At 40.1% G+C, this 15,465-nt stretch overlaps 1 protein-coding gene across 3 annotated transcripts in view; it reads right to left on the reverse strand.

Annotated features, from left to right (window-relative positions):
• The window catches only part of kcnh2b (potassium voltage-gated channel, subfamily H (eag-related), member 2b), a 336,501-nt gene that overhangs the window by 286,887 nt on the left and 34,149 nt on the right, over positions 1-15,465 (reverse strand). For 2 of the 3 annotated variants that reach the window (XM_088072346.1, XM_088072345.1), the window contains one exon: positions 11,380-11,610. In XM_088072346.1, coding sequence (XP_087928472.1) covers positions 11,380-11,610 — 231 coding nt within the window. Of the gene's footprint in view, positions 1-11,379; positions 11,611-12,964; positions 13,098-15,465 lie in introns of those variants that run through there. The other variant, XM_088072347.1, reaches the window with a different exon arrangement.

The following is a 15,465-nucleotide window of genomic DNA, read 5'->3' on the forward strand; positions in this document are numbered from 1 at the left end:
GAATTGGTGATGCTGTTGCTGCTGACTCCAGTTCCCTGTTTGCACTGTAACCCTCTCTCTATCCTTCCCATCTCCTCTGTTCTCTATCCTGTTACACCACATACCAAAGTGAGAGTTCATGTCATTATGTTGTTCATTTGTTCAAACAAAACAAAAAGCTCTCCATCTCTGTTTTAAAAATGGACGCCTCTCCTTTCAGTTAAAAACCTAATGCAACTTGTTGTTGTGTGGGCGATAGCGGACAGCATTAGATGTGTGTGTGTGTGTGTGTGTGTGTGTGTGTGTGTGTGTGTGTGTGTGTGTGTGTGTGTGTGTGTGTGTGTGTGTACGTGCGTTATGTGCTCTTAGTTGGAGGTGGGATCATCCACGGCAGTCATTGGTGTAGAGTGCTAACCTCTCCAGAGAGGCTGCAGGTCTCTAAGTGCTGTGCTTAGCTACCGCTGCTAGGCAATCAAGAGTCCCCTCAGTCACACAGGACAGCCTGCTCCTCTGGGCTTGCTGCATTATCACAGCACAACGCTGCTAGGACACTCATATTTTCTGATAGACACCTGCTAGTCCTCGAGACCCACAGCACACTCAAGACAGTCTTGCCTGGGGGTGTTTGCAGTCCACAGTCACAAAGGCTGGAAAAACTAATGCTTATGTCTGCACGTGGGGTGGTGTTTTACCAGACTTTTTCCAGAGATTTCAAGGTTTTATAGCAGATAACTGCCAGTCAGATGTGTTTTAATGCTTTGCTTGTTACGCTTATGCAAAAGGTCACCTGTAACCAAATGCCAAAGAATTTTATATTTAGATTGTATAACGGCACATTTCATGGCACAAACACCTCTTGAAAATAGTAAAAGCAGCGCCTATGAAGCCAAAATTCTTAATGTCATACCCAAAACTCCATAGACTGAATTATTTGCAATAATTTATGGGTAGAAAACCACCGTGTCACGAACATATAATCAAACGGCACTGAGCAAACTCTGCCTGAAGTGATTTGTATCAAGCCACCCAAAAAAATGCCCATCTAAAAAAAATCAATACCAGTTTAAGTATACGCTATATTAAGAATATTTTAACTGCTCTACCTTGCCATAAAACAGCCCTTACCTATGGAGAATTGAAACCATTATATCAAAATCACCAGTCTCCATTGAAAAAAACATTTTACTCCACCAAACTGCAGAGTTGCTGGTCTAACACTGCTATTGTGTAAGGTGAAGAAGAGCAAATATTCAAATGCAGTGTACACTTACACTTACAATATGATATTGATTTCTTTTACGTAGCGAAAATACGCTTTGCTGTGATCCTCATCCACAGCAGTACATTGTTAAGCTTCCCTGCCTGTAGATTTGGTTGAAAAGATGTTAGCAAAGAAACACAGTCCGTAAAATGAGCATAACAGAAATGTCAGATGGGTCAGACTACTGTGTTCAACTGTATATCTTCATATTTTACAGTTACTGAAAATGACAACAGAAATAAACAAGTCTGCTGAATTAACACCTCAGCAATTCAAAACAGTGGCCAATTTTCTAACCAGAAGTGATCTTTGTTGTTAGCACAACATCACCGTGATTCGGTCTATATCCTACAATTATCAATATGCCAATACTCTGCATTAGAGATTTACTGTATCTTCAAAACCAATACAAGAAGGCTTTTGACATTCATACAGCACAGCTGTTGAAAAAACAGAGACTTGGCTAGTAATGTATGAGGTGCAAACACACACACTAACCTGAATGCTACCGAAAAGAGGATCACAGCTGATTTTAAGCAGTTACGATAAAGGACATTGCACATATTGACAATGTTCACAAACATTGAGAACATGTTTTAGCATAATACAACATACAAAAAAAACAATGTAGACTTATTAGTGATGGCGGTCAATGTAGAAAAGGCATTTGATCGCCTTGAGTGGCCTTTTTTATTTAAAGTTTAAGAAAAATATAATTTCCCGTCAGAGACCATAGATTTTGTAAAAATGCTTTATAAATATCCTACAGCTTACAACATATCGTTAAAAATACAAGAGAAGAGCAGTGTATCCATGCTGAAAATGCACAGATCCATCCTAAAAACTTTTTCTATATTTATTTTCAAAGGATAAAAACATTAGTTCTGTTAATTTTATAGTAAGAAAAATAGCAGCAACTTGGAGAAAAATGAAGTGTATCTTAGGTGAGCCATTATCAGTTCCAAAAAATACTACTTTATGGAACAATCCTTGGATAATACCTCAAAATTCACTATTAAGATGGTCAACGTGGAAGGATAAAGGTATAGAAACACTGAATGATTTAATTTGTCTCGTGGAATGATTTACAGAACAAATTTAGTCCGTCTAATAGAAATTTTTTCAGATATATACAACTCAGGAGTTTATTCCAAACTTTTGATTTGTACTTATTTAGACAGCAGAGTAATTTAGAAGAAACCATATTTGACTCAGAAACAGGTTTAAACAGAGTTTATAGAATCCTGCAGAAAACATATGCTAGAGATTCTCTGTTGCAATCTAGAATACATTTATGGATTTAAAGAGAAATTATATTAATTTAAAATGGAGTGAATGAAGTGAATTCAACGAGCGGTATCACGGCCAATGAAAATTTGTGCTTAATCCAATATAAAATAAGGGACTGTAGCAAAATTCAGAAGACTTGGTTTGACATAGAACAGTGGATATCAGAGACATTTGAGGCACAATTTAACAATGTTACAGGACACAGTAAGGTATCCACAAAGTTGGGGTATCCTTTTTTCATAAATTAAGTAGTAATTGAAGTAATTGATACTCAAACATTGGAAATCCAAGTACCCTCCTATATTGTTACAGTAGAAAAAAGAAAAAAAATGTTATTGTTAGAATATGAAAAAGATAATAGCTACTGAAAAGAATAAGTTAACTCACTTTGAAATGATATGGGGAGAGGTATTATTAGCATTGAGTATTTAAAAATGTGCTACATTTAGTCTGAGATATGTCTCGCTTTCTCTTCATGGGTGAACAAAAGTCAATACCTGTCATAGCATGTCTATGGAGTGGTTAGAACTTAATGAATTATTTGGTTGGTCCTTTAGCAGTTTAGTAACTGATGAAGGATAGTGGTACTCGAAAAATGTATTAATTTGATAAAATTACAGTATATTGTCACATTGAATTGATTAAACATGAAGATGCTAGGGTTGAGTTTGTATGTTATTTATTGTAGGTGTTTTTATTTTGTTAGTTTTGTTTTGTTTTGTTGGTCTGTTTTTATTGTTTGGGTTAGTTTTTGTTTGTCTAATTTTAAACTTTTTCAAATGAGGATAAAATTCTCCTCCTACCTTCATCATCACAACTAACTAGCCCCTTTTTTACCAAGGAAACAACAACATAGACAGTTTTTTAGTGTGGGTTCAATGAGAGGTAGGTGCTTTGGGCATGCAGAGCTTCTGTAGCAGATGGCAGGTAAGCATGGGAAAAGAGAGGGGGTGTTCGCAGTGCACCTGGCTCCCTGGACTAAAAGGACATAACTGTTCATGGATGTGTATTGAATTGGGCATGATGTAACAAACATTGGACATTTAGCTTTAACACATCGTTAATGTGGCATATTACCTGAAAGGCTCCATCTGTCTACCCTTCCTCCTGACCTCTGTCTGCCTGTTTGTCAGACATTTTAATGCTGGCCAAATAACTAAATTCCTTGCACAATCATGTTTGATTGTTTGCAACAGGTGAAACGTCACAGTTGACAGTGTTGCCTTGTGAAAGCAATTTCTTCATTTCCTTTGGATCATACTCGATTTCACTTCAGTGCAGTGTCAGCAAATAAAGACTGCAAAGGCCAAAGCGAGTTCTCAAATGTGTACAGAGCAATGTGTTGAATGATATCAACTTCAGGCAGTTTGCCTTCCTTGTTATAAAGCACATCTCTATGCATATTTTCTTGTAAGTGCATTAAGTTCTGTTTTGTCAAGATGTATTTAAGCAAGCAGAATTGAGTATGACATTGCCTCAGTGTCTAGCTAAATTCTGGATATTGAAAATATTATATAAAAAGGCTGACGTAAAAGATAATTTGTTTGAGAGGAGAACTCGATTTTTGAGCAAGATAAAAGAAAAACTACTAACTACAACTGACAACACCATCATAAAGTCGGTCGCCATCTGTAAATGATGTTGCCATAATTACAAGCATTAGTTATGTGACGGGAAAGAGTTTATATTATACCTGGCATTTCACTCAGTTTCATTGTGCCAAATTAAAAAAAAAAAAAATGTAAAAAATACATGTAAATTTCCCTTTGAACCTCTGGAGGACATTTTGACAAGATTACATTATCCTGAACAAAAATGCATTCAAAGGATTTCTGTAACCTGTCTTAACTCTGCAGTTACAGATGAGAACTGTCAAATAGCAATCTCTTGAAATAGGATTATGAATTGCTCCAGCAGCTCAACTGACATCAGTGACATCCTTGAATTGATCTAGCTCATGATAGCTGTCTTCATAGGCCCTCGATACAGACAACTGGTATTCGAACCCACTCTGCTACATCATTACAGCCTGATGGCAAGTAATGTTCTCTCGTCAATAGTGAAGGGGCAGAGAGAGACAGAAAGACGAAGATGGTGAGAAAGTTAAAGACACTGTGTGTCAATGAAAAGGATGGAGAGACAGCAGGAGATGGTAAGGCCAAGCAATTTGAGAAAAACAGGGACAGAGAGGGAGACTTTTGACACTCTTTAATAAAACAACACCAACGGAAAAAGTGCCTCTCCAATCAACTTTATAAAATCCTCCACTCACCAACACAAATGCTCTCGCATGCACATAGGCACACATGCACACGCGCACACTCACACACACACACACACATTCACACACAGATACACACCCACTAGCCCCTTAAAACAACACATCAGCAACCAGCAACACAGTAAACTGTCATAACTGTCATAACTTCAGAAATAAACCCTTGAGGAAACATAGAACACCACTGACTCCTTGACAGTAAAGAAAAACATGACAGTTTCAGACACTCCGCAAAAAGGACACCCATCACCCACCCCTGGATCTGCCCGGACCAAGAAACGAGTGGCCAGGGCCCCGATGAGGGATCCTCCCCTCATATCCTCGCCCAGCAACCCCATCCACTCATCCTGACTGATGCCCTGCAAAAACCTGATGTTCCTGACCTTCACACACACCGTGTATAAGGCCCTGCCACTGGCCTGGCCAAACTGCCCCAAACAAGGGGTGGTAAAGGACAGCAGCCCCCCCTCCTCCTGCCAGCCTCTGTTCTCTGCTGACACCTGCAGAGCAGGAGACTCCAGCACTTTCTTCCCCCATGGTGCTGCTGCACTGTTTCTCCAGCAGAGTCTTGCAGAACCCCCAGCACCTCCCCAACAAACCAGTCCAACAGTCTCAGGGACCATAGTCCGGTCTGCAAAGCCAGCTCCTGGGGAGATTTCCATCGCACTCGCTCAGATGACAGCAGATGTAACAGCTTCGTGATGCCCCCTCTCATGAGCCACAGTCTTAAGATGGGGGAATGCACCAATTGCAGAGGGAACAAAGGGTTATGGAAAACAGGCTCCTCCCATACCCATGGCCCTGGTGCTACATCCTCTTCTCGTGTCTTCTTCAGCAGACGCCAGGTCTTCAACACCGCTGTTCATTCCGTCCAGCTCCATGAGGAACAACTGACCCTGACTGAACTGCCCGCTGGCAACTCAGAGGAAGCTTCCCCACCCTGATGCACTCACGAATACAAAAAACATATCCTGGCCAACAATGTCCCAGAATGCCTTGTAAAAGTCCACCGGCAGACCATCAACCCCAGGGGCGAGGCCAGGAGTCATCTGGGAGACTGCTTTGGACAGTTCATTAAAGGTCAGAGGGGAGTCGAGTTCAGTTTGTTGTGTTAATAAAAGGGGAAATCCTCCAGCAATGTCTCTGTACATACAGGGTCACATAGTTCAGAACCATACAGCTCAGATTAAAACCTGACATCCTCCTGCCACATCTCCCCCACCACATGTGTGACATGCCTGTTTGCTAACAGCAGACAACGCATTTGCTTTTGTTCGGAAAACTTCTCCAAGCCAACGAAGAAGGAGCTAGGAGCATCCATTTCCCTCAGCATCGTGAATCTAGCTCTCACAAGCGCACCCTTTGCTCTGTCTTGGAGGAAAACCCCCAGATCCCTGCGCAGCTCAGACAAATTCTCTCTCCTCCCCGTCCCCCAGTCACTCCCCACCAACTCAACCTCCACCTGCCTAATACTCCTAATACTCTGCTCCAGAGTCTCAAGGGCCCCCAGCTGTGGAAAAGGCAGTATACTGGTGACAGAACAGTCTTATCTGGGCCTTGCCTGTATCCCACCACTGACTCAGGCACTGAAACTGCCCTCTCTCTTCCTCCAACTCTCCCAAAACTCCTGAATACTGGAGCAAAAGGTGGCATCTGGTAAGAACTTTACATTCAATTTTCAATAAGCAGAGGGGCGGGGCCCTGGTGAGATAACTAAATGTTCAGCCACAAAATGGTGATCAGAAAAACTAGTCGGGTTGAGAGAGAGAGAGAGAGAGAGAGAGAGAGAGAGAGAGAGAGAGAGACTAAAGGAGAAAGAAAAGGTGAAAGACTGAGTTGAAGAGAGAATGACAGATTCGTAGACAAACAGGAGCTTGTAGACTGCAAGTTCAAGAGAGAAAAGATGGGAATATCTATCCATTTAAAAAAGACTACTGTTTTATTCACTCTTTTTAACCATTGGTGATATTTTCCCTTTCTTCAACACAACAAAGACACCTATGCTCTCATTCTCCCCTTCGACCCCACCCCCCAAAAAACATAAAACCACACAGTTGGTAAGAAGATTCAAAGACTTACAGGTAATACCCAACAGGGGTAGTAGCCCATTCTATACTGAAACCTCTACATGCTCAGTGCCAGTTTCCTATTGCAGTTTACCTGGAGCATGATTGATTAAGCTGGTGAGCAATTGGAGTTGGACAATTGAGCGTGAGAGCGAGAAGGGAGATCCATCTTTGTGAAGGCTCATGTCTGAGCTTGGCACTAGATAAATGGGCTCAGATGAAGCCTTTGTGTGCACATAGAGTGTGTGTGCAGTGTATTCATGTATGTGCCTGTGTTCTCTGCATGCATGTACAGTATGGGTCACAGCTACACAGTCCCACCATTCCAAATAATGCACAGACGCCTGCACACTGACTGCATAGGTAACTTTTGGAGATGAAAGGAAAGGTTATTCTTTCTTTCCCCTCTTTGCCTTTGCAGGAGGAGAGATGAGTTAGGGAGGGGAGGAATAAGGGGGGACAAGAGGAGGTGGCATAGTGTTTCCTCCTTGTGTGCATTATGGATGAGGCGCATCCACGGTGTTCAATCAGTAGCTCTCTGATGGCTTGGAGGTGGCCCGCTGGGGTTACCTAAGACTCTGTGTTTGTGTCTTTGTGTGCTTGAGTGTGTGTGACTATGACTGAGAAAAAGTGTCCCAGGGTCATATCTGCCCACATACATATATAAAACAAACACCTTCCTGGGAATTTTTTTTTGTTTTTCAAAATGTTTAATTAAGTAGAAATCCATGAGCATTTTAAGAGCCTTCGGTCAGCACATAGACAGAAAAAAAGTTTTGGTCCGATGTAAACCAATGGCAGTAGGTGCCAAGAGGTATCGTTTAAGATAAAGACATGACCTGCCATAATGGCTCTAAATACTTTACCTTTACTTACAAGCTACAATACACCTCTAGGTACATGCACTACACTATAATATAAACCTAGAAGCAGTGTCTCTGGCATAAAAAGAAATGTGTCCAATAAAAAAGGAGAGCCAAAATGGCTATTTACCATCATAAAACTATATCTTGGTTAATGTGTTGAGGGCCTCTCTACAAACTCCAAGGCAATTTGACACATTTCCATTCACAGAGCAGGGTATTCCTGGTGTGAAGGTGTGGAGTGTGTGTGTTCATATACTCTTATGTATAATCAGCTGAGCTCAGTCACAGTCGATAACAGCTAGATAATAGCTTTATACTTTTCAGTTATCTCAGCACTCATTAGTAGGGATGGTATAATTTATTGATAACTATGTCAACACTGATATTGATTATTAATACATATACCTATTAAAACACTTCTCAATAATACTCTGGACATATATTTATATGTTATTAAATATTTATCATTTACTTTGGCTGTACCAGACTCAGAATTTTGTAAATCGAATTAGATTTGACTGTTTAACACAAATATTTTTTTTGTTGTTGTTTTTTATACAAAGTTTTAAAGTTAAAACAGGCACAGCAGAATAATCAGTGTGGCAGCAGCACTCGTGTAATATGGAAAACAAGCTAATGATGCCAAGGACAGGTTGGAAATGTACTACAACATTGTTTGCTGACACTAAATATCAAATAAAGGTCAGAGACTATATCATATCAAGTTGCTGTGAGCTGTAAATTTACCAGTTGTAAGCAGAAGGCAGAAAATAGTGACATATCAGAGTCTTAGTGGGCTAAGCCTCTCCTTCTCTGTGCTGCTGCCTGCGTGTCTGCAGCTCCCTGAACATATTTAAAAAGAACATATGTCGATTTTAAAGCTAATTCACTCATTACTACTTAGATTTCCTTCTTTCCAGAGGGTAAAGAACATAGGAAGCAAATGCCAAAATTTTGCATTAAAACAGAATTATGAGTGGTGTGTCAACTGCCAGCCAAAATAATCAGAGCAGACAAGACCAAAATGCCATCAAAGGACAACAGCAAGTTTTGTGGGGGTTTTTTGTTTGTTTTGTTTTTCGTGTGGATTATTGAACTGTCCATCCATTCACAGTAGGAGTCAAAATAAGCACCAGCCATCAGCCAGATGCTGGTAAAATATGCAAGGAGCTACTAGATTTGCTTCACTCACCAGGCGATAAAACCATGGTAATCTATTGAGTGGCTGGTAGATTTTTGAATCTCGGTTTTTGATGTCTAGTAGATTTTTTTAATCTACCACAACAGTGGCAGGTGGACAAAAAAATTGATTTCCAGGGAGCTGGAGAGCTAGCATGCATGACTAGTGTGTCACAGTCATACTTGCCAACCCTCAATTTCTCCCGTATTTCTCACGATTTAGAGCCCTCAACCATGTATGTAATCTCCACGGGGACCGGGGGTCACGTCCGTCCCATTACGAAAGAGGGAAATTTGACCACTCCAAAAACTGTCACTGTGTGTCCTGTGTTTTACTGAACATCCAACATGCAGCAGCTGATTAGAGAGTTAATACTGAAAATGCACAGAAATACTTTTGTTTTTACAAAACATGCCTGAGTACAGACTGTGCCAAGTGTGTGCGCATTAGGATACTAGAGTGCAACTTGGGCTGCACATTACTGTCTAAACACAAGTAACTGAGCATAAGAGACTAATTTTAGTATGTTCAACCACTGACAAAAACAAATAGGCCATATGAAATTAATAGGCCTAACATATTTTGCTGATCACACAGCTAATCGATAGATCACAGCAGAATGACAGCACAGCGCAGTGACAGAGGTAGAGGCAGAGGCAGAGGCAGACATACATACATATAAATGACAGGGTACATTCAAGCTACTGCAGAGGATATGCCAACAGCAGCTTTTGACGGCTGCCCTCCCATACTGGCACAAGGCCGTTGCAGGCATGAAATGTTGTCACTACCAAAGCCTTTAACTATGTGTTAGCATGGCAGACTCTCGTTAACATAGCTAGTGGGACAGAAATGACAACACCTCTGCAATTCTATAAACAGGGTTATAGCTTTTTACAAGGTACTTTGGATCGCTGGTGTGTGTGTTTGTGTGTGTGTGTGTGTGTGTGTGTGTGTGTGTGTGTGTGTGTGTGTGTGTGTGTGTGTGTGTGTCCACATCTCCAGTATAAACAGTGGAAAGTGAAATGTGCAGAGGGGAGGGTTGGATTGGCAAAGCACTCCTCAGAAGTATCACTGGAGAGGAGACCACTGGCGCCATCTCAGTGATTCTCTCTTTTTTTTCCTACTGGATTTCTCTCACCACCATCAACACTATAAGATTACTTGAAAAACACATTTTCAATCTCTCTCTCAGTCATTCTCTCACTTCGTTTATCCCACCTCACACTCACTGGTTTTTCCTCACTTCTCAGAGCTGTACTGTTTTCCTGCACTTAGTCATCTTGCCCTCTTTTTCTCATTGGCTTGTTTCAAGCTCTTTTCCTCCTCCCTCCCTTTCCTTTCCTTTCTTAGTCTCTGTCTCTTTCACTCTGTTGCTCTGTTGCTCTCTCTCTCTCTCTCCCTCCCTCCCTCTCTCGCTCTCCTTCTCTCTCTCTCTCTCTCTCTTTCCTTCCCCCTGCTGCTCTGGTGTCTGTCTACAGGTGGAAAATGTCCAGCAGATGCTTTGGCCATAGTTCAGGGAGTTGCTGATTTTATTACCATGGCAGCTCTTTATCACCATGGCAGCCGTCTATCGCTGCGATGTCCAGCGCCCTGTTACCTGGTCCTGGTCCAGTTGGCATGTGTGTAGACATATACACTCTTGCCATTTCAGAGAATTCTCAGAGGGCTTTTCCTATTGACTTCCCTTTGAAGTAAATCTAACCATAAAGGTTAATTTGGGTCAGGTGTATTGAAATCTCCACTACTTCATGAAAATGCAACCAAACCTCTGTTATGTTTTTAACTCTGACATGAATTTTATATCAAAGTGTCAGTGTGAATTCAAGTTGTTTTTGAAGGTATTCAGCTGTAGTCTAATCACAGTTATAGGTTAGTCTTGTGTAAATACAAGCTGGAAAAGGTCCAAATGTACCATACTGCATTCTCTGCACTCCAAGCTCATCACAACAAGAAAGCTGGCACTAAAAAGTTGCAAGACACACAAAGCACAGCATGGACTTATCAGTGAACAGAAGTCAGGTCACTCACACATAACAGTTCAGACATAAACATAAGCTGCCAAATATTCTCAGCACACCTTGCACAGATAGTGTAGCCAGCTGACTAACAAGTACACTTTATAGTGACAAAACCATTTAAACACTTCAGGATTTCACATATAATCACACAGAAACGCTTTCAATCCATCCTAATAAATGCAAACTCACACAAACACAATACCTAACATATTCTTCCAAAATCTTTGTTAAGAACCATCCCAACACAAGGAATGAACACTCTGACCCTCTTTTTGTTAAAATCTATTTCCACAGTTCTATAACTACATCATGTCCAAACACTGCCATCTTTCCACACAGTAAGATCATCTCCATATACATGTCCCACACAAGTCCATACACACTCTCCTAATTCCACACACACCTCTCAAAACACTCAAACAATGGGTTTTTTCCTACCATCTTTGCGGTACAGGTTGATCTCCACTTTCCTCTCCTCCGATCCCAGCAGGGCTTGCGCCATCTGGGCAATGGCCAGCCGCTTGGTGTCAGGTCCGTACAGGAAGTTACATGTGCATGGCTTCTGCATGATCTCAGCACGCGAGTAGCCACACATGTGGCAGAAGCCGTCATTGCAAAAGATGATGGCGCAGTTCTCCACTCTTGCATTGGCGATGACAAACTTGCGACCTGCGGACAGAAAGAGAAAAGTTAATGTTCAGTTTTCACTGAGACAGCAACACCAAGACCCAGTCAATAGTGCTTAAGTGTGAGTGTCAGAAGAACAGTTGTGAATGAGTCTTTCAGAACAAATTTGTCGTTGAAGTTTACCCCCAGCCCAAACTGGATAAAAATCCATAAAACTTCTCAAATGCTGTTCTTTATAGTAGAAAAACATTATCCTCCCTCTTATAATGTACAGGACCACGGAACCATTTCACTGGCATCTGTGACCTACAATATTTTCCTGTAACAAACAAAACATACTTGCAGAAGAGTTTTGTCTATTTTTGTACCACTGGTGCATCCAAATGTGGATAAATGTAGATATGTGAGGTGAGCAATAAATAGGTTTCTATCTAAAATATGTCTACATGCTGATCCATGTGCCAACATATACATGTATGTATTACATTATATTTATGTACCCCATAAACTGTGGATTTGCAAAAAAGCAAAAAAAAGTTTCCATATGATTGCTGATTAACTGGCTTTCAAAGTAATTGTTCACAAAGGCTTCAACAATACATAACAGAAAACATAGTGTAGTTCAACTATTTTAGTCAGTCTCGAAAGCCATGTTCACACACAATAAATTAAGGCCTATTTGACGAATGCAGAGTAGAACACTGACTATTTTAAAGTAAAATCAACACAGAAGCCAAGAAATGTTGGTAGTCTGTGTGAATTACATGTAGCTTTAACCAAAAACTGCATTTTGGGCGATTAAAATAAATAAGAAAATACAGAGAATAATGTGATGAGAACAAATCTGATTTAAGTAAATCGTCCTGAAATTGAAAGTAGAGCAAGAAACCTTAGATGTAATCAATAATATTAATAATGTCTGCATTCCAATTAGACTTACCAGTTCCAGGGTCCTCTAACAGCATGGCATAACCGTCATTAATTTAAGTTATTAGTAACACCTGTGTTTTTCCTACTAGGACATGTCAAAATGTCCACTGTGAGAAATGTGTATAAAGTCTTGTTTCATTGTTTATAGATAATAAAGACAATATCGAAACTCCATGAGGACTCAACATTATGAAAGTTGAGTTGTATATTTTGAGATAAAATAATAATTATGCAAAAAAAAAAGTCGAAATATTTTATGTTTTGGTGAAATGCTAATTGGCGAACAACGTGAACATTCATGAATGTTACTAATTAACTACCATGAAAATCACCTGCGCACTTAGCTAATATAGCAGTCTTGCTATTGTAAGCTACAAATGCAAATTTTCGAACTAGGTAAACCTATGTAAAGGGCCTGTAAATAAATTTAATATCACATACAAAATGAAATGAAACTTTTACAAACCTTGTGTCCTTTTGGCCACCTGCTAAACAATATATAAAACAGTATTTTTCTCGTTCGGAAGAAATGTTTACACTGGAGTACGTGCCCTCCTCAAGCTATTAGCCTCCAGCTGCCACGTCATCCTCAAAATAAGAGTGTCACTTTCAAAATAAAGTTGAACTTACATTAAAAATCCACATAAGAATATATATGAAACATAGACTGTATATACCGACTAAAAACAGTATAAGGTATGGAATCAATTAAAACTTAAAACCTTAAAATTTGCAAGTGTATTTATTGTACTTTTATGAAGTGACTTTACTGCTGATGGCCTTGTTTAGATATATTAATCATATTATGTCTAGAAATGTATATGTTCTTCCTTCTGAAATTCACCTTCATGGCAAATTAACCATTTAACACAGCGGAGCAGATTGGCCTGCTTTCACCCAAGAAATGTCCCAAAAATCTGCAACAAATTAAAGTTAAAGGTTGCAAGAAAAATAACCTGAAATTACCACTTAGAATGTGCTATATATTGTTTTATTTATTTTTCTCCAATTTTTTCCAATTTTTTTTACATTATCTAATAATTCCCCCAGCTAATTCCCAGGTCATTTGTTTTCTGTCAACTTTAACCATTTTTTTTGCAATTTGTGGGACATTATTTCCAAGTTGCTCATGCTTGTATAAGGTGTCTGAATGCAGCACAAAAAAATGATGCCAATCCAGGTGTTAAGGGTTAAAAGTGTAACTCTGTCCATAGGTTTGCATTCCTACATTTATAGTCAGCAGTGAATGAAGTACCTGAAAGCACTATTTTAATAAAAGTACAGTTTTGTTTTTGTTTTTAAAATCAGAAAATGACTGGTAGAAGTTAAAGTTACCTATGAGAATATAACCCGAGAAAAAGTCTTGAAGTATCTAATATTGACTGTGCTTCAGTATAAAAAGTAATTTATCTTTTTTCTTAAGAATTAAAATTAAAGGTACAAGTAAATGCTGTTCTTAAAATGGAGTGAAGAAAACACTTGAAGAAAACAAGGTCTTGTTTACAAATTAAAGGATTTAAAGATCGAAATCCAGCTTTTCCTTCCCTCCCATTCCTCCATTTGTCCATTTCCTCCTTCCTTCCTTCATCCCGTCCCTCCCTATTTTGAAGTAAGTAACTGCTTTGGGGAAATGTAAATGGTAGATGGACTGCACTTGTATAGCGCTTTTCTAATCTTTTTGACCACTCAAAGCACTTTCACACTACATGTCACATTCACCCATTCACAAACCTGTGGCAGAGGCTACCGTACATGGTGCCACCTGCTACTCAGTAACCATTCACCCGCACTCACACTCCGATGATGCAACATCAGGAGTTCAGTATTTTCCCCAAGGATACTTTGACATGTTGCCTGGAGGAGCAGGGGATCAAACTGCTGACCATCTGATAAGAGGACGACCCACTCTACCTCTAAGCCACAGCCACCACAGTGGAATAAAAGTATACATTTTATTTGGGCAATGTAGTGGAGTAAAAGTAAAAGTTGACAGAAATATAAAAACTCAAGTAAAGTATCAATTCGCCACAAAAAATACTTAAGCAACAAAGTATTATTACTTTGTTACATGACACCACTGCTTATAGCTGTGGTCAAATCTGTAAACCGCAGCTGCTGGTGGCTCCGTCTCCCGCAAAGCTCTGATGTGTGTCTTCCTCTAAACCACTTACTGTAGAAAGAGCCATTTGGCTCTATGGCCTCTGTTCAATGTCAATGGATGATGTTAATGCACTGTGAGAGCTGTTTCCGTGCCTGAACACACTCACACCAACACACATACTTGCAAACACTCCCTCACCCAGCACTCATGACTTGTGATCAAACCACAAGTCTCCAGTTAGTGCGAGTTGACTCTCTTGTGTGTCTTGCAGGAACACATACATACAAAAACGTGTGCATGTGCATAAGGCCTCTGTGGACGTGCGATTGTGTTTGTGCTGCATCAAGGTGATAGTCTGTCAGGCTGATAGATGGCTTCCACCGAAGAGCTTAAAGCTTCTGAAGAGCCCCAATCTTTCCTGTTACTTTCACTTAGTACATGGCCCCACTGTGAGAAATACTGCACTCATAAATAGTCATATGAATGGTTAGAGGGAAGGAGGAGAGGCTGGTGACAGAAAAATGGTGGGTGAGGCAAGAGACAGCGGGAGAGCTGGATGAGGATGACTACACAGATGGAAATGGGATGGTTGGATGGAAAGACTTTGGGATGGAAGGATGACAGAAAAACAGAAGATAAATGAGGAAGGGATGGATAGGATGGGAAATAAGTGAAACAGAAAGAAAAATAATGAATGAGGGGATATTTGGGGAAAAGGATAGAGCAGTGTGGGGATGGAGCAGAAATGATCTGTCCAGGGATTGAAAGCCAGAGAAGTATCTGACCACATCTCTCAGCAATTAGCCTGCATCAAGTAAATGAGGTGAAGACTGTGGTAAAAACACAGTCAGTTTTCCTCAAGTCTT

This window comes from Plectropomus leopardus, chromosome 21 (assembly GCF_026936395.1).
Source record: "Plectropomus leopardus strain MGB_pleo_1.0 chromosome 21, ASM2693639v1, whole genome shotgun sequence".
Taxonomy (NCBI): domain Eukaryota; kingdom Metazoa; phylum Chordata; class Actinopteri; order Perciformes; family Serranidae; genus Plectropomus; species Plectropomus leopardus.